The sequence below is a fragment of the Porites lutea genome, chromosome 6 (assembly GCF_958299795.1).
Source record: "Porites lutea chromosome 6, jaPorLute2.1, whole genome shotgun sequence".
Taxonomy (NCBI): Eukaryota; Metazoa; Cnidaria; class Anthozoa; order Scleractinia; family Poritidae; genus Porites; species Porites lutea.
In genome coordinates this window covers 19,830,085-19,856,803 of record NC_133206.1, presented here as the reverse complement: position 1 = coordinate 19,856,803, position 26,719 = coordinate 19,830,085, and the positions used below count along the sequence as shown (strand labels likewise).

Sequence of the window (26,719 nt, the reverse complement as noted above, 5' to 3'; positions counted from 1 at the left end):
CGCAGATTTCAATATGGCGGACGGCATAGCACAAGAACATCAAGGTAACAGAACATGAAATCTAGCCTTTGATTTTAGCGCAGTGGTAACTTGACGTGCATAGAAATATTTTAATATTCCTTTTCATTCTTCAAGGGGAGAATAAGAAACGAAACTACAGGAAAGATAAACGTAAGTTGCTTCATATTCACCGTAGGCATCATTTTAATTGCATGTTGAATTGGATATTTTATATATATCATTCCTTCCGTTATATATGTAGCTTTTTAGTGAATGTAGATCAAGTAGATCTGACGATATAACATCCACTTGCACCTTTACATTCAACTGGTATGAGTACCGAAAAAAATCACGAGATCACACGTGGTTGTGCTATGAAAAGTTCTCAGGCGATGTTCAGCTATTTTTGTCAGAAATCTAAGAAGACAAACCTCTTTGCATCAGCAGAAGGCTGTACAAATTTCTGTCCCCCTAAAAATAAAAATGTCCCCCAAAATTTTAGCCAAGGGGACAAATTGTCCCCCAGTGAGCAAATCCTAGCTCAAACCCTGACTATCCTAGAAGTGAGAGTGCCTGGCTAAGCAACGGGGAAATTTTTTTCACTCACTTGAAGCCAAGTGTTAGTCACCTCAGGCAACTGGCTGCCCTTAGGCACAGCCTTGGTCAACACTGGGATCACAAGCATCATAGAGAAAGACACTTGCTTAGATTACAGTTATTTCGAGAAAGGTTGTCGGAAAAACTGTCACGCGACAATCCCGAAGGGTAATATGGGATACGATCAATACACTGTTCCTGACATTGTAGCTGTTGAAAATACTTTTGTTGCTTTCCTTTAGCACTCACAAACATATGTCCATGGCATCTTGTGCCTTTTTTTCAAATTTCGTTGAAGAACTTTGAACTCAGTACTATCCACAGTACCTTTCGGCATTGTTGCATGCACTTTTTCAGACAACCTTTCTTGAAATAGCTGTATACAGAAATATTGTTATTGTGAACTGGTTTTTTCTGTCCCTCCGAAAATGTCTTATATTTTCTTTAAATATAGAGAGTTTCACATGCGAGCAATGAGGACTTTTTTCTTTTCCAATAGTCAGATTCTCATAGAAAGTTAACGTTGTTGATGCAGATAATTTCTGTTCAATAAATTCTGCACTGTTAAGAGCTTCACCTTTTCTTAAGGTAAAAAAACCTTTGGATAGATGCATGTGGATTTTCACAGCTTGAACTATAATTTTATTATGAGATAGTGCCATAGACGTTGGTGCCAAAAAAGTCAGCAATATTTAATGTCCAGAATTTGTGATAAGTATATATTTGTTACAAATTGCAGACGTAAATTATCAATGACTATTTTGGTACCAATGTTTGTATTAACAGGGTTTAACTATACATGTATTCAATAGTGGAATAAAGAGGATTAAAGTTTCAAGGTTTTAGATTTGTCTGCAGTAGGGAAAACATCAAGTTGCCTGTGTCATTGACTGAAGTAACATTATTCTGATTTATTATTGGTTTTGTTGTTTCTTTTTTTGGTACTGTAGCTTGGGATCATGAGGGCATTGATCACTGGAAAATAGAGTCTTTCACAGCTGAAGACAATCCACATGGAATGTTAGAAGAAAGTTCATTTGCAACTTTATTTCCAAAATATAGAGAAAAATATCTGCGTGAATTCTGGCCACTGGTGGAGAAAAAACTTAAGGAATATGTAAGTACATGCATTAGCTAGGGTTGTGGGCTGTATCCAGTCACTATTGCTATTAAATCTGACATGGTCTGGTTGGTGCTATTTTAATGTTGTACATAACTTTGACAAATTCTGTAATCTGATTGGTTAACAGCTGCCCTGACTTCAGCATTAATTGGACAGTGTAATAGGATAGTAGTACACACCACTATGCCTGCACACTTGAAACTCCGATCTCAGAATGTCTTGTGTTTTGATTTTAAAAATTTAGTTATAGTAAGCATAAAATAATTATCACAAATTTTGTTATACATGTAGTGATGATTAATTGGTGACAGAAGTTCATGTGTGATGTGTAATGTGTAATGTCATGGATCAGAGGACAACAAGGGTTGCCCTTTTTACATATTAAAATGTTAACAGTAAGTTCAGACTTCAGCGTGTTGTCCAATTCAGTCTGTAATCATTCTCAAGATTTTGATTAAAAAACAAAACAAATTGGATGACCATTGCTGTTAATCACTTATGAGATTACAAACCATATTGGTCTTAGCCTCCCAAGCAGACGTTCTTTTGGCTTATCACACGATCCTCCTAAACGACGGAACGCATAACAAAGCCCTAAGAACATCTGCGTGGGAGGCTAAATTGGACTCCAGTCAGTCCTATTACCGTTATGAATCTGTAAAATTAACTTTATCTCTGCTATTGTTTAAAGGGAGTAAAGTGTCAGTTGGATGTTATAGAGGGAAGCATGACAGTTAGCACAACAAGGAAGACTTGGGATCCATACATCATAATCAAAGCGAGAGACATGATCAAGCTTATGGCAAGAAGTGTTCCTTTTGAGCAGGTTTGCATTTTATGTAGGGTCAATGTTATTCAGGGTTCGCACAATCTTGAAAAGTCCTTGAATTTCCTTCAACTTAAAATTTACATGTAGTGGCCTAGGAGTGTGCAAAGAAAGTGGTGTCTGATAGCCCGCGGCTAGGGGATTTTATTACTGGGCTAGTGAATTCTGTTCTCAACTTGCCCAACGGGCAGGTAAAGTTTTTTGGGGAATTCACTGTAATCAATCCTGCTCATCAAAAAATGTTTTTTTCGGGCTATATTAAGTGACTCTTGGGCTAGTACATTCTAGCTACAGCTAGCCTGAATGGCAAGCTGTAAAATGGACTTTCTTTGCACCCTACCTAGAGGGAGTTTTTTAATTTAATCACAAGTGTTATTTTGTTCCCCTACCCGGCAAACACATATCCCTAGTGGAATGTTTTTTCTCCACCCAGGAACAATTCCCAGCAATACATGTTCCTCTACCTGAAATACACATACCTACCCCACCCAGGAAACACATATCCCTAGTGGAATGTGTTTTCCCCACCAGGAACAATTTCTAGTGATATGTGTTCCTCTACCTGGGAACCACAGATCACTGGTAATATGTGCTCCCCTACCCGTAAAACACCTTCCATTAGTGAAATGTGTATGCTTACCAGGAAATCACATTTCCCTTATAATACATGTATGTGTTGCCCTATCCAGGAAACACAACTCCCTAGTGATATGTGTTTCCTGGATAAAAGAGCACATATTACTAGTGATATCTGTTTCGGTGTAGGGAGAACACATATCATGGGGGAACACATGTCACTGTGATGTCACAGTAATATGTGTTCTCCCTAACACATATCCCTAGTGGAATGTATTTTCCTTACCCGGGAACAATTCCTACTGATATATGTTCCTCTACCTGTTATACTAGGTACCGTATCACTAGAACACATATACCACAACCATATCACTAAAACACATATATGTACTAGATAAGTATCATATCACTAGAACACATATCACTGGTGATATGTGTTCTCCTACCTGTCAAATCACATTCCACTAGTGATGTGTTTCCCTACCGTCCTAGAAAAAACATAGTGCTAGTGATATCTGTTTCCCTACCCATGAAACACATATCCCTAGTGACATGTGTTCCCCTACCTTGGAAACACATATCCCTAGTGTTATGTGTTCTCCTACTTGGGAAACACATACCCCTACTGATATGTGTTCCCCTACCTAGGAAACACATACCCCTAGTGTTATGTGTTCCCCTACCTGGGAAACACATACCCCTAGAGTTATGTGTTCTCCTACCTGGGAAACACATACCCCTAGTGTTATGTGTTCTCCTACTTGGGAAACACATACCCCTACTGATATGTGTTCCCCTACCCAGGAAACACATACCCCTAGCGTTATGTGTTCCCCTACCTGGGAAACACATAGCCCTAGTGTTATGTGTTCCCCTACCTGGGAAACACATATCCCTAGTGATATGTGTTCCCCTACCTGGGAAACTCATACCCCTAGTGTTATGTGTTCTCCTACCTGGGAAACACATACCCCTAGTGTTATGTGTTCTCCTACTTGGGAAACACATACCCCTACTGATATGTGTTCCCCTACCCAGGAAACACTTATCCCTAGTGATATGTGTTCCCCTACCCAGGAAACACTTATCCCTAGTGATATGTGTTCCCCTACCCAGGAAACACTTATCCCTAGTGATATGTGTTCCCCTACCTGGAAAACACATATCACTAGGGATATGTGTGCCCCTACTGGGGAAACACATACCACTAGTGATATGTGTTCCCCTACCTTGGAAACACATATCCCTAGTGTTATGTGTTCTCCTACTTGGGAAACACATACCCCTACTGATATGTGTTCCCCTACCTAGGAAACACATACCCCTAGTGTTATGTGTTCCCCTACCTGGGAAACACATACCCCTAGAGTTATGTGTTCTCCTACCTGGGAAACACATACGCCTAGTGTTATGTGTTCTCCTACTTGGGAAACACATACCCCTACTGATATGTGTTCCCCTACCCAGGAAACACATACCCCTAGTGTTATGTGTTCCCCTACCTGGGAAACACATACCCCTAGTGATATGTGTTCCCCTACCTGGGAAACACATACCCCTAGTGTTATGTGTTCTCCTACCTGGGAAACACATACCCCTAGTGTTATGTGTTCTCCTACCCAGGAAACACATACCCCTAGTGTTATGTGTTCCCCTACCTGGGAAACACATACCCCTAGTGTTATGTGTTCTCCTACCTGGGAAACACATACCCCTAGTGTTATGTGTTCTCCTACTTGGGAAACACATACCCCTACTGATATGTGTTCCCCTACCCAGGAAACACATACCCCTAGTGTTATGTGTTCCCCTACCTGGGAAACACATACCCCTAGTGATATGTGTTCCCCTACCTGGGAAACACTTATCCCTAGTGATATGTGTTCCCCTACCTGGGAAACACATATCCCTAGTGATATGTGTTCCCCTACCTGGGAAACTCATACCCCTAGTGTTATGTGTTCTCCTACCTGGGAAACACATACCCCTAGTGTTATGTGTTCTCCTACTTGGGAAACACATACCCCTACTGATATGTGTTCCCCTACCCAGGAAACACTTATCCCTAGTGATATGTGTTCCCCTACCCAGGAAACACTTATCCCTAGTGATATGTGTTCCCCTACCTGGGAAACACATATCACTAGGGATATGTGTGCCCCTACTGGGGAAACACATACCACTAGTGATATGTGTTCCCCTACCCAGGAAACACTCATCCCTAGTGATATGTGTTCCCCTACCTGGGAAGCACATATAGGTAAGATACATCACTAGGGATATGTGTTCTTGGGTAGAGGAACACAAATCACTAAGGATTTGTGTTTCCCAGGTAGGGGAACATATATCACTAGGAATAAGTGTTCCCAGGTAGAAGAACACATAACACTAGGGATATGTGTTTCCCAGGTAATTGAACATATGTCACTAGTGATATGTGTTCCCTGGCAGGGTTTCCCCGTGATATATGTGTTCCCCACAATTCATATCCCTAGTGGAATGTGTTTTCCCTACCCAAGAACAATTCCTAGGGATATGTGTACCTCTCCGCGGGATACACATATCACACGTAATATGTGTTCTTCTATCTGGGAAACACATTCCACTAGTGTTATGTGTTTCCCGGTTTAGGGAACACATATCACCAGTGATATGTGTTTCCTGGGTAGGGGAACACATACATGTATCACTAAGTATATGTCTGAGTATATGTGTTTTATGGGTAGGGAAGGAGCACATAACACTAGGGACTTGCCAAAGGTACAATGTAGGTTAGTCTGTTGTCTGTTTTACGGGTATGACTTATGAGATCAACTTGAGACTGCCCGTAACAATTCCACTGAGTGGCTACACTTCAAGCCAAGTTGAACCTGGGGCTTCAACTCGAAAAAAAGCGCCCTAAACTACTCGGCCATGTTAATTCTTCTTATTTATTGATCAACAGATGTTGAACGGTGTATCATGTATTGTTCAATGTTGAAATAGGCCATTCAAACTGTTTAAGGTTGTTGAACGAGAACAGAGCTGGGCTCTGTTTCTTTCCACAAGTTTTAACTTTGAGCATTGAGAGCTGTCCGACATTATTTTTTGTTTATTATTTTTTGAACACTCATGATTTGATCGCTTGATCATCATGTCCCACCAAAGGTACATGTACATTTGTTGTTTGTAGGATTTCTTCGGACATTGGTAAAATTTGGTCAGACACCATCTCATGACCGACTTATTTGCAGCTCCGTACATGTATTTCACTATATATAGATGTAGAGCTGTCTGATGTTGTATAACGTTTTTCGTATTGTTTTTTTTTTTGTTTAACTAAAGGTTCGTTTTAACCATTGTTTCTCAGGCTCAGCGAGTGCTAGAAGATGATGTTGCTTGTGACATTATAAAGATTGGATCACTAGTTCGTAACAGAGAGAGATTTGTGAAGAGAAGACAAAGGCTTATTGGACCAAATGGAGCAACATTGAAGGTCAGCTGGATTGACTAATCCCCCACAACCGTTTTCTTTTATGTTCTCATCTGAAACTACTTTTTGGTTAAAAAAATTTTCCATTACGTTCGGACTAAACGCAGTTTTATTTAATGACATTTCTTGTACATCTCTTGGTACATGCAGTAGTCAATTCCCATTTCTCACTTGATAACTAATTTTTGTTAGAGGCAACAGGAAATATCTTCCTAAAAGTTGCATTGTTGTATGTTCTCTTCGTTTTTTTTTTTTCATTTTTCCGAATTTATGGTCAGACTTAAAGCTGTATACTTGCAGCAACAGCAACAGCAAGAACGACAACGACAACAATCAGTTTATTCTTGCATGCACTATCAGTTAAATACCTTGCCCCGCAAATAGCTGGAAAAGCGAAGCAAGATAAGTACATGAATAACATATCTACTAAAAACAAAAACATTACAGTTTACAAAGCCTTGGAGATTGCAACTTTAGTTCGGCTTTTTTATGCAAGGCCAAAGTCTCTTCAACCAAAAAGTCGAATCTACACCACGTCGGTTTATTTCATGAACTAGTGTTTGTAATCTTGTGTTTTTTAGGCTCTTGAACTTCTCACACAATGCTACATCATGGTTCAAGGAAACACTGTAGCGACATTGGGTCCTTACAAAGGACTCAAGCAGGTAAGGACAAAATTGATTTGCTTGTATTAGCAGTCTTTTCTTTGAATACACCTTGCATTTTCCAGTTATTTTAGTCACTTAATCAACAGTATCTCTTTGAATTATCACAGTTAAAAAGTAACCCTTTCATTCATCTGTTGCTTCTTCGCCTAACATGTAATGTAGAAACGTCATTTTGCTAACCCAAAGTGTTTCACGTTACATTATAAACAGGTTCTAATACTTACTGTTGTGCCTGTGCCGGTTGGTTACCTCAACTGATTTCAGCAGCTCTTTCATTCAAGTCACTTATTTTGAACTGTTATTGGTGACTCCGATATTACAGATGTCAGCTTAATATTTTGTATACTGTTTGGGTTGTACAGGTTCGCAAAGTTGTAGAAGATACCATGAAAAACATTCACCCTATTTACAACATAAAGGTACTATCGACAAATCAAAGGTTGCTTTTGAAATAACGTATTTGTATGTCGAGGCTCAAATTTTAGGATATACTGAATAGAGATGAGAAGTCGTTACGTCACGTTGTCATGGTAGTAGAATTTCTGGATGACAACCAACCGAAAATGTCTCTTAAAAAGTGAATTTGCACTGTTCCAAACTTCATCGATCCTAAAAGTGGGCACGTGAAATTAGGAAGCTTCATGTCGCAATCGTCCAACGACAGCTAAGAAATGTACAAAAAAGCGTGATGCACGTGCAAAGTTGTTGTTTTGCCAATAGAAACCTATTTCTTTTTTGCCGTTTTCGTTGCCGTCGCCGTTGTCGTTGCTAAAGCTCCCTATTGTTGTGCTACCATGGTAACGTGACGTCACACCTCTCCATTCTTGTGTTTTAAAACCAACTTCCCTTTGGTTTTCTTCACCTGAGATTAAGTAGTTGTGGTGCAACTAGCTTGAAAACATGCAAACTAACTTTAAATCGTAAGATACTTTGATCGTTTTCACTTACATGGTCGGAAGCTACGTAAAATTAAGTTCTGTTAGCATGAGAAAAGAGTTCAATCCTCACACGAATTTCATGGTTCACCAATTCTTCATGTTCCCAGCGAGTGAAAAAATGGGTGGGTACGATATGCGATGACAAATCTTTTTGGGATCGTTTGGAGAGACAGCATTAAGGTCCACAAACATGATGCACTACAAGTGCTGTGTTACTAACTGCAACGCAACTAATCTTTACTGTAACCGAATTCTTAAAGACCCTGTTGCACAAGTTATGTCTTCTTCAGTTAGAATAACCTTGAGTGCGTCTTTAACAGGTGACTTGCTGCTGTCCGCCATGTTTCTGCTGTCCCCTCCAAACGAATCCTAGAGCTTTTGCTCTCATAAGTCGTGTCAGTTCCCCGCTCGTTTGGAGCATGGCCAACAGGGAAATTTGGAAAAGACAACGGGGCGAAATGACGACGGCACGTACAGGTCTAAAAACAGAATTTACTATAGGCAGAGCGGCAAATTAAGTACCGGAGGTCTCGTTCAGTCCTGTCTGTGCGCTTTTGCGTTCTTGTTTGACGTAACATTGTCTTTGCTAAACCTGCGTATTATGGCTACCATGACATTACGTGAAAACGATCTATAATTCCTTTTAAAGCCTTTCTGCTTGTTTTGCTTGTGCCATACGACACTTTATGAGATCGCGTTTTCCGGATTTGCGACACAATAGTGCCAGCATCAGAATAGAGAAAAGAAGTCAGGACGTCACAAAAACTAAATTTGAGAAATTATGGGATTGGTTGGCATATCCAGAAAGAGCAAGATGAAAAATGATTACTTGCCAAAACCAGCCTGTTGGTGCAAATTGGTGAGGAGATAGAAGCAACGTTATGCTTTCAATGACTCCATCTAAATCCTTCCTACCATAGGCCTGGATCGTTAACGTTACTATCCAAGCCAATTTTAGAAGGATTTATATGGAGTCATCAGAGCAAACCGGTGCTTATATCTACCTGCCAATTTGCACTAACAGGCTGTTTTTTTGCAAAGGGCTTTTTCATCTTTTTCTTTCTGAATATACCAACCAATCCCAGAATTTCACAAATTTGAATTTTTGTGACATCTCACTTCTCTATTTTCAAGATTTTTATACTTCTGCGTCAATCACCTTATGTTTATCATACGTGGAGGTATCCTTGTACACCTGGGGGAGGGTCTCTTTAGAAAAGAGGTTCTTTAATTAACTCTTACTGACTATACATAATTATGAATTATTTTCTCTTTAAACAGACTCTAATGATCAAAAGAGAGTTAGCCAAAGATCCACAGCTGAATAATGAATCATGGGACAGATTTCTGCCCAAGTTTAAACAGACCAATGCAAAAAAAGTTAAGAAACCCAAGTTTAAAAAGAAGACCTATACGCCCTTCCCACCACCCCAAACGGAAAGCAAGGTTAGAATTAACTGTTACATTTGGGTTCCTTTATACGATTGCAACAAGGTAGTAAGTGAAATGCCATCTTCTAGACAGATTGATAAGATCTATCGAGCTATACAGAGCTGTACATCACTGTACTGAGTCACAGACCGCTACACTAACCTATGCAAAGCAATATGAACTATACAGCGCTATAACCAATGAGCTATACAGTTCTATATTGGGATGAACAGTACACCGCTGTAATGAGCTAATTATCGCTTTATATAGTTATGCATGTACTGAGCTAGACTTAGCTATACACCGATAGACTGAATTTTGTACAGCTGTACAGCTGCTTCTCAGGTCAGGTCGGGCCAAGAGTTTGTAACTGGTAACTCTGTTACCCATTACAACTAGACTACGAGCAGTCTCCGGCTCTTTTTTCTGTAGTTCGTCGAGCAAAACGCGGGACACGCAAATGGCCACGTGCGTGACTGATGGCGCCCTCGTTTCGCGCGTCTCGCGGCTTCGCCGCTCGCGCGCTCGCGTGCACTCCCCTTACTAAACCTGAAGGAAAAGAGAGACTGCTCGCAGTCTACATTACAATCTGCTGCATGCACGGGTCGTCGGTTTAAAGCTACCTTGATTCACCCATGGCCCGAACATCAGCACCTAATCCACTACATTCTTATGTGTCGTTGAGACTTGCGGGACATGTCTCACGCCAGCCTAGTCCTCAATGTCACTCAGGGCACCGCTTCGTCCGTTGTAACCTCAACGTCCTTTTTTAACCTAAACAGGAGAATAGACAGGCTCCTAAAATGAAATTACGTGTCAGCGAACTACGCTTTAACTCTAGCAAGTTCTAGCTTGAAACACAGTGCAAACTTGAGCGTGAACTCTCCAGTTGACCTTACACCCGAAGCATAATGGGACCATCTCAAGAACACTGTTCTGCAGGCTGCTTAGCCGAGATATAAACTAGATTTCTCGTCAAAGAAAAACGAAGCTTGATTCGACGAGAACAACTGGGAAATACAGCAACTTTTCGCGGAGACGAAGCCCATCTGGCTTACCCTTCCTGTCCTCAAAGAATAGCAGCCTTTCGCTTCTCTTGCAAGCTTCAACGCAAGCTCACAAAGATCAAATATAAGTGGTGGAATGGCCCTGCGGAGGATCCTGAAATTGCAAATATGGCTTTTTCTACCAGGCCGTGAGAGCCGTGTATGGTCCCTCTTACCAAACGCTAAGCCCTCTCCGAATTTCAGACGACAAGAAACGTCTGACAGACAAGGCCTCTATTGTGGGCCGCTAGTCCGAACACTTTAAAGGACTCTTCAGCGTCAACAGCTCTGTTCAAGATGCTGCGATCAACCTGATCCCAGAACACCGGAAAAAAACCTGGCTGGACGGTATCCCAAAACTCCAGGAAGCCACAAAAGCGACCGAAACCCTGAAACCTGGCAAGACTGTAGGAGATGACATTCCCCCGGAAGTACGAGTCAACGGTGAATCCTCGGTCCACATGAAACTCCCTGAATTCTTTGTTGGGTGTTGGGAGCACAGTAGACTGTCTATTGCTATCATATTCATGTCCTATAAAGATTCCGCCAGCGTTGCCTGTGCACCATCCTGAGAATTCATTCAACATAAACTTACACGTCTTTGAGAATGCTAGGCTCACTAGCAGCGAGTCAACCCTCAGTTGCGCTGGACAGGACACATCTCTAGAATTCCTGGCCGCCGTCTAGATCACACTATTTGGAGAACACTCGACCGGTCACTACAACAGAGGCGTACCGAAAAAGCGCTACAAAGACACGCTAAAGACGGCACTCAATGCCTGCAGCATTGACCCCAAACACTGGACTGTTCTAAGGCTGCCGACAGAATTGCTTGGTTCTGTAGCGTCCGCCAAGGCACCATCTCCTTTGGTGCTAACTGACGTGCCACTCTATAGGAAAAGAGGCTAAGGAGGCAAAGCTGTTCCCACCCCTCATCAGGCATTCCCCTTATCATCTCTTAATAGCTGTTACGGTATCGGCCTTGTCAGCCACCAGTTTGCACCTAACAATAATTTTTTTCTCCAATTACCAGCATTTAATTGTTGTTTTCACTGCAGCATTATCTCCTACCATTGCCATCCACTCACTACTACTGACAGATTTCACAAATAGTTATTGCACTTAAGGGTGAGCTTTTATTAAGCAAATGTAACTGCATATTAGCCGGCAGTTATCCACTATCGCCCCCATTTCCTTTTGACCATAATTACACATGTAGGAAGGTTAAATGGGGTGAACATCGGGGAATGGGACCTATTCAGCATTCGCTAACAACAGCAACTCCATTTAAATCTCAGAAGATCCTTTTTAAAGCCAGAGCACTAGGTTAAATTCAATCCACAGGAGATTAAGTACATCTCAGCTTCTAATATTAGACCCGCCCTCCCCAGTTACATGATTTACTTTATTTTTCTCCTGTCCTCCCACCCCTTATGGGCTCCCCCCCGAACTTCGCGAGGTTCTGCGATACACGTATTTCTAGTATAAACGAAGGGCCTGTTTACATGGAGGTGGGGGACCTCAGGTAAGTGAGGTAATCCGCCTGTCCATATAATCTCTTATGTGGTCACCCCACTTATCATGTAAACGTGATCAAGTTAAAATAAGAGATGATATGGACAGGCGGGTTACCCCACCTACCTGGGGCCACCGACCTCCTTGTAAACAGGCCCTAACTGTAACTGTGATCATCATCGCTGACGTTCGTTGCCTCCAACTGATCTGCATAAAAAAGTATATTACATAACAGGAGAAATACTTATAATGACTTGGACCACTGAATGTTTTTATCTTTTTATTATTTCAGATTGATAAGCAATTAGCAAGTGGTGAATACTTTATGCAGGAAAAGGAAAGAAAACTGAAGGCGTGGCAACAAAAAAAGGTAAAATTGGTATGACTTACCAAGGCATATATACTTACCAAGGTATATCACAGGAATAGAAACCTTTTTACTCTGTAAAGCCCTGTTATGTGTTGGCTGAAGAAAATCATTGCTGTATCGCGATGGCGATTGTCATATCGCAATCGCGATTCACGTATGGGATCAGAATCGCAACTGTTGTATGGCGATGGCGATGGCGATTGCTGTATTGCCGTCGCCGATTAACATTGGAAGGCTAACTCGAGATTTCTAATGGTAGATATTTGACGAGCGGCGAACCCGGGCTATTTTCATTTCAAATATGGTTTAAAAAATCTTAAAAGAAAAAACAGGGAAAACTGTCGAAATAATCCTTAAGTCTGGGTTATCAACGATGCTATCGATTGTTTACGAAAGGAAAATAAACAGCTTCTCACTTGCCTGTTTAGATTAGTGCAGTTATCCACTGAGGAGACCAGTCCCCCCCCCCCTTATCTCGGGGTCTGGATGACCGACCCTTCCCCCCCCCCCTCCCCACTTAGCTGAAGGTCTGGATCCGCCACGGTTTACCTGTATTTTCTTCAGAGCTACTCGTTTTTATTTTCCCTTTTTAACCGCGGCAGGGTTAGCCTCAGTCGGTAGAGTGCTTGACTGCATAGCGGGGGGGTCGCGGGTTTGATTCCCGGGGCCGGGCCAATACTCGGGGTCTTAAAATGCTTGAGAAGTGAAGGTAATCCCTTTGCTCTGCAAATGGCCAGACCTTTGCGTGGCTCGGATGACTACGTAAAATGGTAGCGCTGTCTCTAGTAGAAGACTTAACAGTAGTATACCAGTTAGTGCTTTCATGCTAAATATATTGACGCTCAAATAAAGTGCATTTTTTTCAATTTTAATTTTAATTTTTTTGGTGTGAACAATAGCCATAAATTCGAGAAGGAAACTGGGACGAGTTAACTTTCGCGCAGACTCCGACTTAAAAAGCAGCTACCCCTCCCCCAAGTCAAATTAACACTTATATCTTACTTTAAAAAAATTGTGACTTAGGGGAGGAGTAGGCGGTCAGTTACCTAGAAACTTCAAATGATCCGAAAATTGTATTGTTTTAATGTGAATAGGTACGGCAGGCAGATGCCGAAGAAAAGAGAAAAACTCAGCGAGAGAAGGCATTCATCCCACCAGTGGAAGATAAGCCCAAAAAGGAGCCCAAGAAAAAAGGTGACTTTTCAATTTTTAGTAGTTTTCACTGTTATCAAGAGGCGGGAAAAGAAGCGGAGAGCTCTCCTTTCTCCTTTCTTTCCCCCTCGCTCGTGAATTTCTCTCTCTTGGCTCGCTTCGCGTCACTAATGGAAAGGGACAGCTTGCTTGCATTAGGTTATAAAATTTCATGGTATTCGTCCGTTAATTCGCTATTTATTGAACCAGATTATGTCAGTTATTCCAAAAAATTTGGGACAGTTTCGTAGCAACAACTTTTGATATTCATTCCACCATAGGTAGCCAATGCTCGAAATATGAGCGTCTGCACTGTTGCGCAAACCTCGCAATATAAATGATTTTTGAAAAGAGGAAGAGGGAAAAAGCGATTGTTTCCGTAACCAACGTATATGACGGAATTTATTCATTGTGTTTCTTCTTTCTTGTTTGGTCCCAGAGCGGATTAATGCTTATTATATGGAAGGTTACGTAACGATGCGACGCTCACACTTTGTGCTTGGGTACCTGTCATGTACATGAAATTTGCTTTTCTTAAATACTCTTAAGGTAAGGCCCGGCGAAGTGAATAATATAAGAGTTTGCACCCAAGTAGACGCTCCGTCTAGTTCACATGGGAACAGAAACGATTAGACACCTGATTGATATGGGGAGACGCATTTTAAACGTCATACCTAGGCCCTTTTCTTTAACATATTGATGATCAACCTTGACCTTTCCTAGGTCAAATAAACATGGAATAGTCCCATTTACAGGTGTGATTGTGGGTATCGTAAGTGAGGCATAAGTTGACCGTGCAAACTTAAACTATTCAGTGACTCAGGCGATTCGAAAGAAAGAGAAAACTGAGTTCTTCCATCAGGAGCGGAAGCTTCGGTTTTTCTGGCTGCACGTCCACCAGATCCTCTAGGAACCTCCACCCGCTGAGCTATGTTCTTCATATCCTCATGTTTAGCATAATTTCCATGATAAAAAGAAAGACAGTATTCAACAAAACAGAGTCAATGCAGGCTGCAAACACACAGTTATTCGTTCAAACCCAGTCCCTAAAGAGCTTTTTGATGGGGTCTGGGTACTTGTAACCGAACATTTCAAAGTCTGTGCGGTAAATCTCCGCAATTCTGATAATGCGATCCAGCGGTATTTGCGAATAGTATCCCCTTAGCAATTCTGGTGTCCTGGATCCATTGAACGAAGGGAATTTCACTTCTTTGTCTAAATGCAGCTTTTCTAAAATGTAATCAGCATCCTCTTTCGCAGTGTCGAAGTAACCGATATAGTCGTAGTTTATAGCGCATGGATAGCATGTCTGGTGTGCAGGGCGCCAGTGCATATCCCACGTGGCCTTATTTGGCAATGTGTCAATGTATGACGTAAATTCGTCAAACGTTGGCCCAGAACACTCAACGCAACTGTCTGTTTTTCCCGCAGAAGGACGAACCTTATTGACTATATCTTTGCCCAGCTTATTATACAATTTTGTCGTTTTTCCGACGAACTTGTCCCTATAAGCTGATAACACTCTTTCGAAAGGCTCCCGAACAAAGAAAAACTTTTTGTAGGAAGCCAGCTTTTCTTGCCTCTCTTTCGGTTTATAGCTGTTCAGAAATTTAAAGAGATGATAGTCAAATAGGTCGATATCGTGATTTGGCGTTACAGGACGAATGGAGAGGATATTTAGAAGCGAGTCTTTCCATTGACTTGCTCCCGTTTTTGGGACGTAGCAAATGATGAATTTATGTTTGTCGCTGACCACAAAGTTAAAGTGGTTTCGTTTGGGAAATTGATGAAATATTTCAGCGTTGTTTTTGGAGTCGTTGCAGTATTTTCGTATTCTTTGTAGGCGATCGTGCTGCCTCTTTTCGTAGTCAATCTAAAAAACAGAAAAGAAATCATTTGAAACTTTCATACAACTTTATCTACCGTTGCCCCAAGGTGCGATATCACCTTGTTCAGCTCTACATTTCTGTGTCAAAAAATTCGTCACTCATCTTTTCTCCTACTAGGAATTTCGCTTTCTCAACGAGTCATTTCGTTTTTCCAGTCAATCCAGATCTCTGTCGAATCGAATCTTGGAATCAGATCTCTGTTACAAAACTGTAACAACTGTAAGTAAAAGATCAAACGATGCTTCCAAAAGGAAAATAAAGCGGTCAGACTAGGAAAAGTTGGCCCACGTTTTTCAAGTTGCAATCCATTTCCATTCTGATAACCGTCAGCCAACGACATGCACTTATAAGACTTAATTCAGGTGGGGTGGTATAATGGTAATTTTAAACATAACGGAACCATACTTTTGGGTTTTCTGTTTTTTAGGGTTTAAGGCAATACCACAAATTCATGACACTGTTTCTTGTGGACATCCTTAATACCTATAAATATTATTATTATTATTATTATTATTATTATTATTATTATTATTATTGTTATTGTTATGTTAAAATACTAATTTACAAGCACACACCATTATCGACTTTCTAAAATTAGCGGACACACGCTTGGCTAGCTTTTAAGCGGCAGCCATCATATGACCAATTTACATTCCACTATCATAGACTAAAATTTTGATGAAATACAAATATTAAAAAGATGCTAAAATACTAATTTACAAGTTCACGCCATTATCACTTTCTAAAGTTTGCAGACACATGCTTGGCTAGCTTTTAAGCGGTAGTCATCAATGAATTCCCTTGGGGAATTTTGTGGAAAGGTGTCCTGGAACCACTTACGCATGTGTGTACCGACCTTAAAATAATATTAAATAGGTGTTAATAGCAATCGTTGTTATTATTATGATTATTATGATTATTATTGATGTTAATATTAATGTTGAAGCAATATCTGACATTACAGTCAGTGTCAAATAGTTAGACGTAAACAAAAGAAGACGATGAAATTAACGTGTATTACTGCGTAGTTGCCTACCAGTTAAAAATCACTCTAACACCTATAATTACTGTTATTAATATTGTTATGATTATTATTATCATTATTGTTTTAAAAAAACATAAAAAACATACGTTTATTGACCACTTCCCCAAAGGGGCTTTTCAGTGCCAATTACAAAGAAAAGGATAAAAATAAAAACATATACAAATTATTTAAAGTTACAATTGCAAATCATTAGGATATCATTCCTCCCTCTTAAATTTGTCTAAAAGCACCCCTCTAAGCTTATTCCTAAATAATTGTTGTTATGATTATTATTGTGATTATGATTATCATGATTATTATTTAATAATAAAAATTATCTTTATAAAATCACTGGTTAACACTGCAAGAAATAAAACTTCATCCGGCGATTGTTAAATCAGAGACTCTTTTCAGGTTTCAGAAAGAAAAAAATCCCTTTTCCTCAAATTTTGCCAACTGGATCTCTGGGATAGATAACTCTACAGATATTAAAAGACTGTAGGTAGTCTAGGTTAAGCGTGGACTTGAGACACTTTACCTGTGTTGTTTTTGGGGCATTTAAATCTACATCCGGTGACGTCATCTGGTGAACAGTCTGCCCTTGAGATCCTATGAATAACAATTAAGGTGTCTCGATGGGTTTTTTTAGGGTCAATATCTCCCAAGTTTGGGCAGAAACTACATCGCCAGTAACAAGCATGTAGAAAAATTACCACCACAGCTGTATTAGATAAGTATGTGTAATCAAATGGTGACGAGTGAAATTAGGGAATAATTTCACGCGCGTTTTGTCCAAATCCTTATAATTTCCCGAGCCTTTAGGCGAGGGAAATTATTAGGATTTGGACAAAACGCAAGTGAAATTATTATTCCCTAATTTCACGAGTATACCATTTGATTACCTATTAATATCATGGGTGACGAATTACGTTAGCAATCTTGGATTTTTGACATGTCTATCCTGAATTTTTGACATGTCTATCCTGAATCGTATAGATCGAGAACTCCTGCACTCTCTCGAACGTTTAGAGCTTAAATTTGGCTTAAGTTCAGAGTTTTTCGACAAAATACCTGTTATAATCCTTCTTGATGTGCTCTTTCGTGTGTTCAGGTTTTCTAGACGTCTTTTTGTGCCCTGACATCTTCATTCGTGACATTGTAAAACTTCGTCGCCATCTTGACACTGAGACGTACGGAAGGTTGCCATGGCAATTTTGTTATTTCATATTTGAAATTACAAATTAATGCTGAAATTTCGCGCCAAAGTTAGGGAATAATTCGTCACCTTTGATATTAAGACGAAAATTTGTCATGGTCAGGGTTACAATGACATCTGAGTTGTCATAGCAACGTAATGACGACATTATCTATTCTACTTGCAGCCGTATTTCTCGGCACGAGGAGCTCTTCTTCCAAAATCGTTCTCGACAGCCTTTTTTTTTTAGATTCTTGAGATTAACTATCGTTTTATATGACCTTAGAGTTTCAAGATTATCGGTATCTTGTAAGGCAGTGAAATAAGCGCTACAATTCGCTAATTTGTTGTCGGAAATTTTGTGTTAACTAGTGAGAGCCTTTCATTATTTAGGATATTGTCTACAGGTTTCATTTGACGTGAGCAGCAGTAACTAACAATGCATTTGATATATGCAAAGATGTTAGCTATTGTTGTGTACGAAAATATGAAACTTGGAGACAATACGCCGCCTGAATAATGAGAGGCTTTCACTTGTAAACACAAAATTTCCGACAAAAAATTAGCGAATGTAGCGCTTATTTTACTGCCTTACAAGATATCAATAATCTTGAAACTCAAACGTCATATAAAACGACGGTTAATCTCGGGAATCTAAATTTTTTTAAAAAAAATCTATCGGCGGTTTTCAAATTATCCGCTCATTTGTTAAAATAGACCAAAATGTTAACAAAACCGCTAACAGGAGCGCCTCGATACGTAATAATCAAATCCTTCTTTCTAGCAATCGGCTAGTCTCCATGACCTTTCACACACGTTTTTAAAAAGATTGAAACTACTCTCAGGTGAAATTGCATTTCAAAAGCGCTTCGATTTCTACCGCTAATGGCCGAACATCAAGACTGCCCAGTTTTTACTTTATTTCTAACCATGGAATCGTCATCCCAAATATCTCAATAACGCTCTCATAAACTTCGCTTAAACTTCACTATTGTCGAGGTGGCTATAGGAGGAAAACACTCTCGTGAACTATTTCTGAAGAAAAGTCCCCAATACTAAGAAATACGGCTGTAAGTAAAATAGGTAATGACGTCATTTCGCTGCTATGACAACTCCGATGTCATCGTAACCCTGATAATAAAAAAATTTTCATCTTTATCTAATACAGCTGTCGTGGTAATTTTTTCCAAATCCTTGTTAATGGCGACGTAGTTTATGCTCAAACTTTAGAGGCACTAACCCTGAAAAACCCCATCGAGCCACCTTAAAAAGAATCCAGATTGATTCATTAGTTAGTGGTCCCCGAGACTATTGACAAACCAAGGCCATGTCCACACGAGTCTGGACATTTTTGGAACCGCATTTTTTATCCGGATGAGTGTGGAAGGGGCATTAAACTTGCTCTCCTGGAGAGCGGTTTCAAGACAATATTAGGGACATTTAGATGCAACGACGGCGACGACCACGAGAACGCCAAAAAGGCAATAGGTTGAATAGGCAAAACAACAACTTTGCACGTGCATCACGCTTTTTTGTAGATTTCTTTGCCGTCACTGCACGACTAGGATGGGAAAATGCCTTATTTCACGTTTTGTGGCGGACGTAAACAAGCGTCATCGCTTTTGGACAAACTAAGATCGCCAGCTCCTAGTGATTATCAGTTTATCAGGTTATAATGTCGTTTAAATATTTGGGATATTTAGAATTTTTTTAACGATATTTAATGGACAAAAGCGAGATATTTAAGAAAAATACCAGGAATTTCCTGAGACATATTTAGGCGATTTCACGTGATATTTGCAGCTAGGCCTACCCCGAGAATTAGCCTAACAAAACTCTATGCTTTATAAATAATTGGCATGACAAATATAATTTAAGAGTCGAGATTGGTTCTATACAGGTCACGAAATACAGACGTTGTTTGGTAAACAAACCGAAATTCGACTCGAAGAGGACATCTTGAGGTTGACCTCACAACAAAGCGTCTAACATGGATCAATTTTCCATACGAATGTCTGCAAAACTTTCTATCTCCACGCCAAAATTTTTGTATAAAAATTTATGAAAACAGTTAACCTAGGTCAAAACCATTTTCTGTGTCAATGTCGAAATTATTCAGTTTGCGTAAGATAGAAAATAGTGTGTAAAAGACTTCATAGGTTGGTGGGCGGTTTACTCTGTACTACAGGGCGTCCTTTATCCCGCGCCCGATGATTATAATTAGTTCTGAGATACAGTGAAAGCTCTCGTGAGCGCGGGACACCCTCGGGACGCGTAAAAGAGTCCGTAACTGGAGCTGGCCGCTTACGGGAATGAAAAAATACAGAGTTTGAACGGGAGTTGAGAAAAACGGGGTTTTGTTAAGGCGGCCGTAGGTAGAGCTGTCCACCTACGTGAGTGCTTCCACTGTAAATATCACTTCATTCAAAAAGCCACATTTAGAGAAGGATTTAGACTCCAACCGTACCTTCAATGAGAAGCTGTTTTATAAACAGGATTCCGGTTGCGACGCAAAAGACCAAGCCGCACACTTTTCGTTTCCGTAAGAATATTGTTGGGTTACATAAACGTCGTTTAAGCTGAGAGAAGGATGCCATCCTCTCAAAAAACTGCAAAGAATCGTGGACGTTCTTGCTTCTTTCAAGCGAAAGCGACTGCGACGGTACATCTTACGGGCAAATCGATATGATCGGTGATTAGTATCATAAGCCGATATAGCGATACATTACTGAGGGTCTTACACATATTTGAATGGCTACGTAGGTCACGCAATTTTTGGCACTTACAGTTTTGGTGTGTCAAAAATATCTAGAGGACGTGAGGTTCGCTTTGTTAAGTTACCAGTTGAATTGTTACGATTTTGAGAAAGGACCTGCATATCTATAATCGTGGTACATTAGAAGGGTAGCTATTGTTACAAGTGTAGCTATTGTTTTAAGGCTGGTTTCCACTGTCGCGTATTTTTTACATGCCTACGCACTTAAATTTTACGCGCGTAAATAAAATAAAAGCAAAGTATAAAAACTGCGCGTAAACGTAATAGTTGAGCGAGGTTCAACTTTTACATTTACGCGCGACCGTCCCCGCCGTACATTGCCTCTCTTTTATTTACGCACGTCCGCACGTAAAAATTACGCTACAGTGGAAGTCCACGTTAAAACAATGGCTACACTTGTAAATTACACTTGTGTGGCTGTTTTATTAAATCGACCCTAGTATAATACAATAAAACTAGGGGTACCTTCCGGCAAGTGCCAACGAGGCGAATTCGTTTATCTTTTGTGAAATGTGCCTATTCAGATCTTCGCGATATTTTTTTTTAGGTTTAAAATGGATTCCGCTATCGGAAAAGAATGGCACCCAACTTCAAAACAACAACTTTGGCACATCGTGTCTTTAGGCTTTCACTTTTTAATTATTAAACAACAACAACATGGCTTGAAGCTTTGTTGGTAAATATGAGCAAGTTAGTACTTATGTTTCATGGAAAATTCAATTGCATCAAAACTATAAGCGTTAGAAAGAAAAAGATAGTTCAAATGAGGCCTTTGACTGCTGAAATTATAAACAATAGTTAACTTCCGAACAATAGCGTCATCAGGGATAAGAAAAATGTTTCGCGTGGTAATATACGTAAGAAACAATTGGTGTAAAGTAAAATGTGTGAAAAGCGCAAGAATGGGGCGGAATGTATCAGAGGTATAAAAATATAAACTTGAATAAAATACAGAGATCTAATGAGCGAGTGTCACAGGACATAGAGTGTCTTGAAAGGCATAATGATAGTCTTCAAAACAAAAAGGTCCGCAAATTCGTTGCATTCCTCACGGGAGTTTTGGGCTGTCTCAATGTAAATCGAGCAGCAAAAAAAAACATGCTGGTTGACAAAATCTCTCGAATAAATTTTAAAATAAAAGGTCCACAAAATTTAAAGCTGCTGCTTTAAACGCAATTTATAAAGCAAACCAGAGCACCAATTGCCCTTTCAAACTAGAAATCGTATTAAAGCTTGCTCACCTGTTAGGTCCTCTTGAACCAACAATGAACAGGTGCACACTGAATCACCCAATGTCGGACCACGAGTTGTAAATACAAGACCGTGACGTCACTAACCAAATATGGGGTCTTACTTACACCCAAATATGGTCAAAAATGCAAGTTTTAGAGGGTTACGCAGAATTTGAGAGTTTTTGCCTACATTGCGCGGCGTTATAATTTGCCACCGAGTCAACTGCACAATAAATGTCACAAAATCTACCTAAGCGGTCCCTTGGGGATGTTCTGTCTTTACGTCATCCTAACCATTTCGTATTTGCGGGCGCAAACAATAGAAACGTCACCATTACCTACCGATTCCTCGCGGCTCCTGTTCAAGCAAATCGAGATTTTTTCTATATTGACTGTACGACTGTACATTTCAACTGTAAGTACTTTCCTTAATATACGCGCGAGTTACTAGAGTGCCTCCTCGGGATTTCGCCTTCTGGGCGAAATCCCTGCGGGGGCAATAAACCAGAGGTCGATTTGATAACACTTTTTTAACTGTAATTTACAAGTGTAGCTATCGTTTTCAGACTCAAAGGGTGGGTTTCCACTGTCGCGTAATTTTTACGTGCCTACGCATGTAAATTTACGCGCGTAAATAAAGTAGAGGCAATGTATAAAAACCGTGCGTAAATGTAACAGTTGAACGAGGTTCAACTTTTACAAAATGTAAAGTTTGAGCGAGGTTCAACTTTTACAAAATGTAAAGGTTGAGCGAGGCTCAACTTTCACATTTACGTGCGACCTTCCGTACATTGCCTCTATTTTATTTACGTGTGCAAAATTTACGTGCGTACGCACGTAAAAATTACTTGACAGTGCAAAGCCACTTTAAAACAATGGCTACACTTGTAAATTACACACGTAAATGTTTTATTAAATCGACCCCAGTATCATACAATAGAATTACTATACAATACAGAACAACCTTTTATTTATCGTCTTGACAACTACTTAGCAATCAGTGAGTCAGCCGATGGGTTGAAAACGTTTATTATGATCTGTCCTCCTCGCTCTTAGGTTATAGTGACACTTTTGTTCTAAAACTGGTGTAGATCATCTCGTAACTAAGCTGTCACTGGCTGAATTTTGAATTAAGTGGGATGTGTTTGATACGTGCAAACAGTCTGTCGCCCTGTGTATGGTAATCCAAGACAGCCTGGAGACAGTCTTGCATTTTGGATTTCACGCTGTGGATTCTGGATTGCAGGTACTGGATTCCGGACTCGATATCAGTGGAACTTGGATTCTGGATAATTATTCCAATCATCAAGGGGACTTCGGATTCCTTGAGCTGAATTCTGGATTCCAAAGCCCACGATTCCGTATTCCACAAGCAAAAATGTTTCCGGATTCCGGATTCCACAAAATTTTCTGGATTTCGAATCCGTATTACCAGTACCTTACACGGGGCGAAATCTGTTGTCATTGTTAGGTGGGCCGTGTACAAGGCTCGTGTGTGACACGTGCCCTGCATAACTTTAGAATCAACAGTGGCGATAGTCTCGTTTGTTCGCAGTCGTTATTAGGGTCGTCACGCAACGCTGGGGAGGAGCGTTGCGTGACGACCCTAATAACGGCTGCGAAGGAGACTACAGTGTCGATTGCGTTCTATGTGGAAATAAAAAGAGTCAGCTATGAAATGTGATTCTTCAATGCAACAAACCCTCGCATGTGCAGATCGTGCTATACTCTTTGCATTCGGGAGTTGATTCATTTGAGCCGTTGGTTACAGGTAGACTTAAAGCGCCTTTTTAAGTTTGACTGTCTTTAACACGAAGGGTTAAGTGGGAGGCCCGTTTTTGTATCCCTTGCAGGTGCGAGGACCTCATACTCGTTTGAGTCACTAGATGGTGTAGTGCCCTAGTTCCTGTTATTTTAATAGCTAACCCCCGTACCGGCAATCAGTCTCAAGGACCTCCCATTTTCCACTTACTCCTGCTGTCTTCCCCTCACACGGCCAAAGATTACTGCTAATGTATTATCCTTGAGTGCGCTACAGGATGTGAATAACAGACTTTTTATTTTATTAACAGAGATTGACAATAAAGTGGACGTCGAGGCCCTAAAAAAGAAAATTAAAAGTTCTCAGGTAAGATAAGTCATTATTTACTGGCTTATCAAGGGACATTTCTTTGAATAGCCCACGTTCGATATATTATTAAAAATTCTACAATGACTCCGAGGCTGTAGGGTCAAAACTGCAAATTTTTCACGACGCCATTGTCTCGTAATTCCCAGAGGAGAATCGAGCACAAAGAAAACCAAACCAAATATAGAAAAATGACCAGAAAGCCTCAGATTCACGTTAGAATTTTAATATTTCGAACGTGGGCTATTTGTTTTGGTGACACTAACAGTGGGTCAGTCAGCTTGTCTGCCTGTTTATCAGACACTTGATCCAGTTTATGCGACTAACAGTCAGTCAATACGTCTTTTAGACAACGGCAGTCGTTTACGATGACTATAACTCAAGCAATCAGTCACTGGTTATCGAATCTATCAGTCAGTTTGTCCATTTTGGACTCATATTCACTCAGGCAGTCAGTCTGTTCATCAGGCCCCAGTTGTTCTAAAGGCGGTAACGCTATCCGCTTCCACTTGTTAAAACTTTATCCAGTGGAAATCGCTGCTGGGTAGCGCTATCCAACGTTTGAAAAACCAGGGCAGACATTCACTGCCATTCACTATCAGTCAGCGAGTCAGTTTATCCCTCATTTCTCAATCAGTCAGCCAGTCAGTCTCTTTGTCAGCCAGACAGTCACCAGCTATGGAGCAGGTCACTCTTTACTCAAGGGATTTGGAGGATTTGGAGCACGTCGGACTTGAAAGTGCGTCTTGCCATCGCACTTTGCACTCTACGTAGCGAGCGAAGCGCAACGCGCATGTGAAAATCGCCATCAACTTGGAATTTTATATGCGTTTATTATCCTTCTCGTCTCTTTGCGAGTCACTTTTAGTGGGCTTCCTGGCTCTTCTGTTTACTCCGTTATGAAAGCGAAGAACAATTACTTTTCGACAGTTTAAACACATATTCAGACTTAAGCGCAAACCTGTTTCAACTTGATTGATAAATCACTGGTTTAAATCAAATCAAATCACTGAATTATTGTCCCTTTTGCAGTCGGACGAATGAATTTTAGGATACCTTACAAGCTGTGATATATATAATAATACGCTACATTTATTGACAAGATTGATATTTAACACTAACAAAATTTGAGAAACGTTCAGTCCTTGTTGCCATGGGTCTGCTAGAACTCCCTGATCTTAGACACACGCTGCTAGATATAGGTACCACTCTGTTGTGTATTAGTGGGTATAACGGGTTACCTGGCCGAACCTTACCTATAAATTTAATACACGAGACTGCCCGACGGTCAGAAAGAGTGGATAATGCAGCTTTGTCAAGTGCTGTTTCATACGAAATACCAGGCCAAATGATGGAAAGGGCCCTTTTTTGCACGTTCTCGAGATAGCAAGCAAGATACTTAGGCAAGCCAGCAAAGACAGGAGGAGGCGTACTCTAGTATAGAGCGAATTAGCGCGCAGTAGATATGAACAATATCAGCCGTCGGAACTTTGCACTTCTTGAGTTGTCATAACAACACAACAAACACAAAAAATATGCAGAGCAAACAAACAAGTGGCCGCCATGACTGGTGCCGCGGTCATACATACATCAAGATACTTAGGATACTATGATACTATGATCTGCATATAGCAGATACTATGTATACTACAGATACTATGATCTGCATATAGCTACAATCTCAGTCAAAATTGTTGGGACACTTTACTGTCTTCTCGCCCTCCCAGTGTTGATGAGTTAACTGCGATAAAAAACATTGCTTGGAGGGAGAGGAGTCGGGCGAAAATGTAAAAAACAACAGAGTTTGTAGGAAGTGTCCCAACCTTTTTTGTGTTAGACTGCTGGCTTATCCTTATTTGTTGAGTCATAAATATTGTCACTGTTCACGTATTTCTTTTAATCATTGTCATTTCTTAATTTTACAGAAAAGAAAAAACTGGAGCCAAAGTTCAATGGAAACTCCAAACAAAAAGAAAAAAGCGAAAAGTTAAGAGTATCGAAAAGAGTTGTATGGAAACATTGTCATCGACTAGTGCCAAGCCAGGACACTTCCGGAAGTTTTCAAATGGAATACGTGAGCCAATTTAGCACAAGTAACCGGATATACAGTACCCAGGATATCTTGTTTGAATGGTTTAGGTGGTCTCGAGAGGTCAAATAGAACCTTCTCATAGTTTTGTTTTGTTCAATTATTTGAATCCATTGTTTGAAGAGGATAGGTCATAAAATACTGTGAATACCGTAAAATTCCGAAAGTAAGCCCGGGGCTTATATTTTTCAAAGGCCCTTTTTGAGGGGCTTATTTTTGGAGGGGCTTACATTCGGAGGGACTTATCTAGGGAAGGACATTTCCGTTTCAAAATAGATTGGGCTGGCCTTATTGTTGGAAGTAAATTTACCATTTTTTCTTTGTTTTACTTTGTATCTGAGGGCAAATTTCCAAGTACAAGCCCCTGGGGGGCTTATATTTGGAGGGGCGATTTAACGGATGGTTTTTTGCGTTACCGCATTGGCGGACCTATATTTGGAGGGGCTTATTTTCGGAATTTTACGGTAGTCTCCCGCATGTCAGGGCAAGACGAACCTCATTCAGCATGCGATACCTACATGTAGATAGGCACTAATGTACATACCGTACTTAGCCTTGGGAGGTCGGTAGTTTTGAATAGTAGATCATTCCTATGAAACGTTTCGTTTCCCATACCCCTTTCATTTAGGAGAG

The 26,719-nt window shown here is 40.3% G+C and overlaps 2 protein-coding genes across 2 annotated transcripts; one reads left to right on the top strand and one right to left on the bottom strand.

Annotated features, from left to right (window-relative positions):
* LOC140940597 (KRR1 small subunit processome component homolog) lies at nucleotides 1–26,719 on the top strand. The gene is made up of 12 exons (XM_073389594.1): nucleotides 1–44; nucleotides 136–171; nucleotides 1,548–1,714; nucleotides 2,412–2,546; nucleotides 6,472–6,597; nucleotides 7,176–7,259; nucleotides 7,625–7,681; nucleotides 9,482–9,646; nucleotides 12,485–12,562; nucleotides 13,657–13,756; nucleotides 23,942–23,997; nucleotides 25,923–26,719. Exons 1-12 carry the CDS (start codon nucleotides 14–16, stop codon nucleotides 25,986–25,988), a joined length of 1,101 nt encoding a protein of 366 aa, XP_073245695.1. The 5' UTR covers nucleotides 1–13; the 3' UTR covers nucleotides 25,989–26,719.
* LOC140941081 (carbohydrate sulfotransferase 9-like) lies at nucleotides 13,804–17,271 on the bottom strand. Its single transcript, XM_073390044.1, has 2 exons — nucleotides 17,205–17,271; nucleotides 13,804–15,626 (listed from the first exon to the last, which is right to left on the bottom strand). The coding sequence occupies exons 1-2, from the start codon at nucleotides 17,247–17,249 to the stop codon at nucleotides 14,787–14,789; spliced, it is 885 nt and encodes a 294-aa protein (XP_073246145.1). The 5' UTR covers nucleotides 17,250–17,271; the 3' UTR covers nucleotides 13,804–14,786.

Excerpts from the sequence above, each read along its gene's own strand:
- LOC140940597 (XM_073389594.1), top strand. The coding sequence starts at position 14 with ATGGCGGACGGCATAGCACAAGAACATCAAG. Across the intron at positions 6,598-7,175 it reads CAAATGGAGCAACATTGAAG|GCTCTTGAACTTCTCACACA; the intron begins GTCAGCTGGATT and ends TGTGTTTTTTAG. Across the intron at positions 9,647-12,484 it reads CACCCCAAACGGAAAGCAAG|ATTGATAAGCAATTAGCAAG; the intron begins GTTAGAATTAAC and ends TTATTATTTCAG.
- LOC140941081 (XM_073390044.1), bottom strand. The coding sequence starts at position 17,249 with ATGACGTCACCGGATGTAGATTTAAATGCCCCAAAAACAACACAG. Across the intron at positions 15,627-17,204 it reads ATGCCCCAAAAACAACACAG|ATTGACTACGAAAAGAGGCA; the intron begins GTAAAGTGTCTC and ends TCTGTTTTTTAG.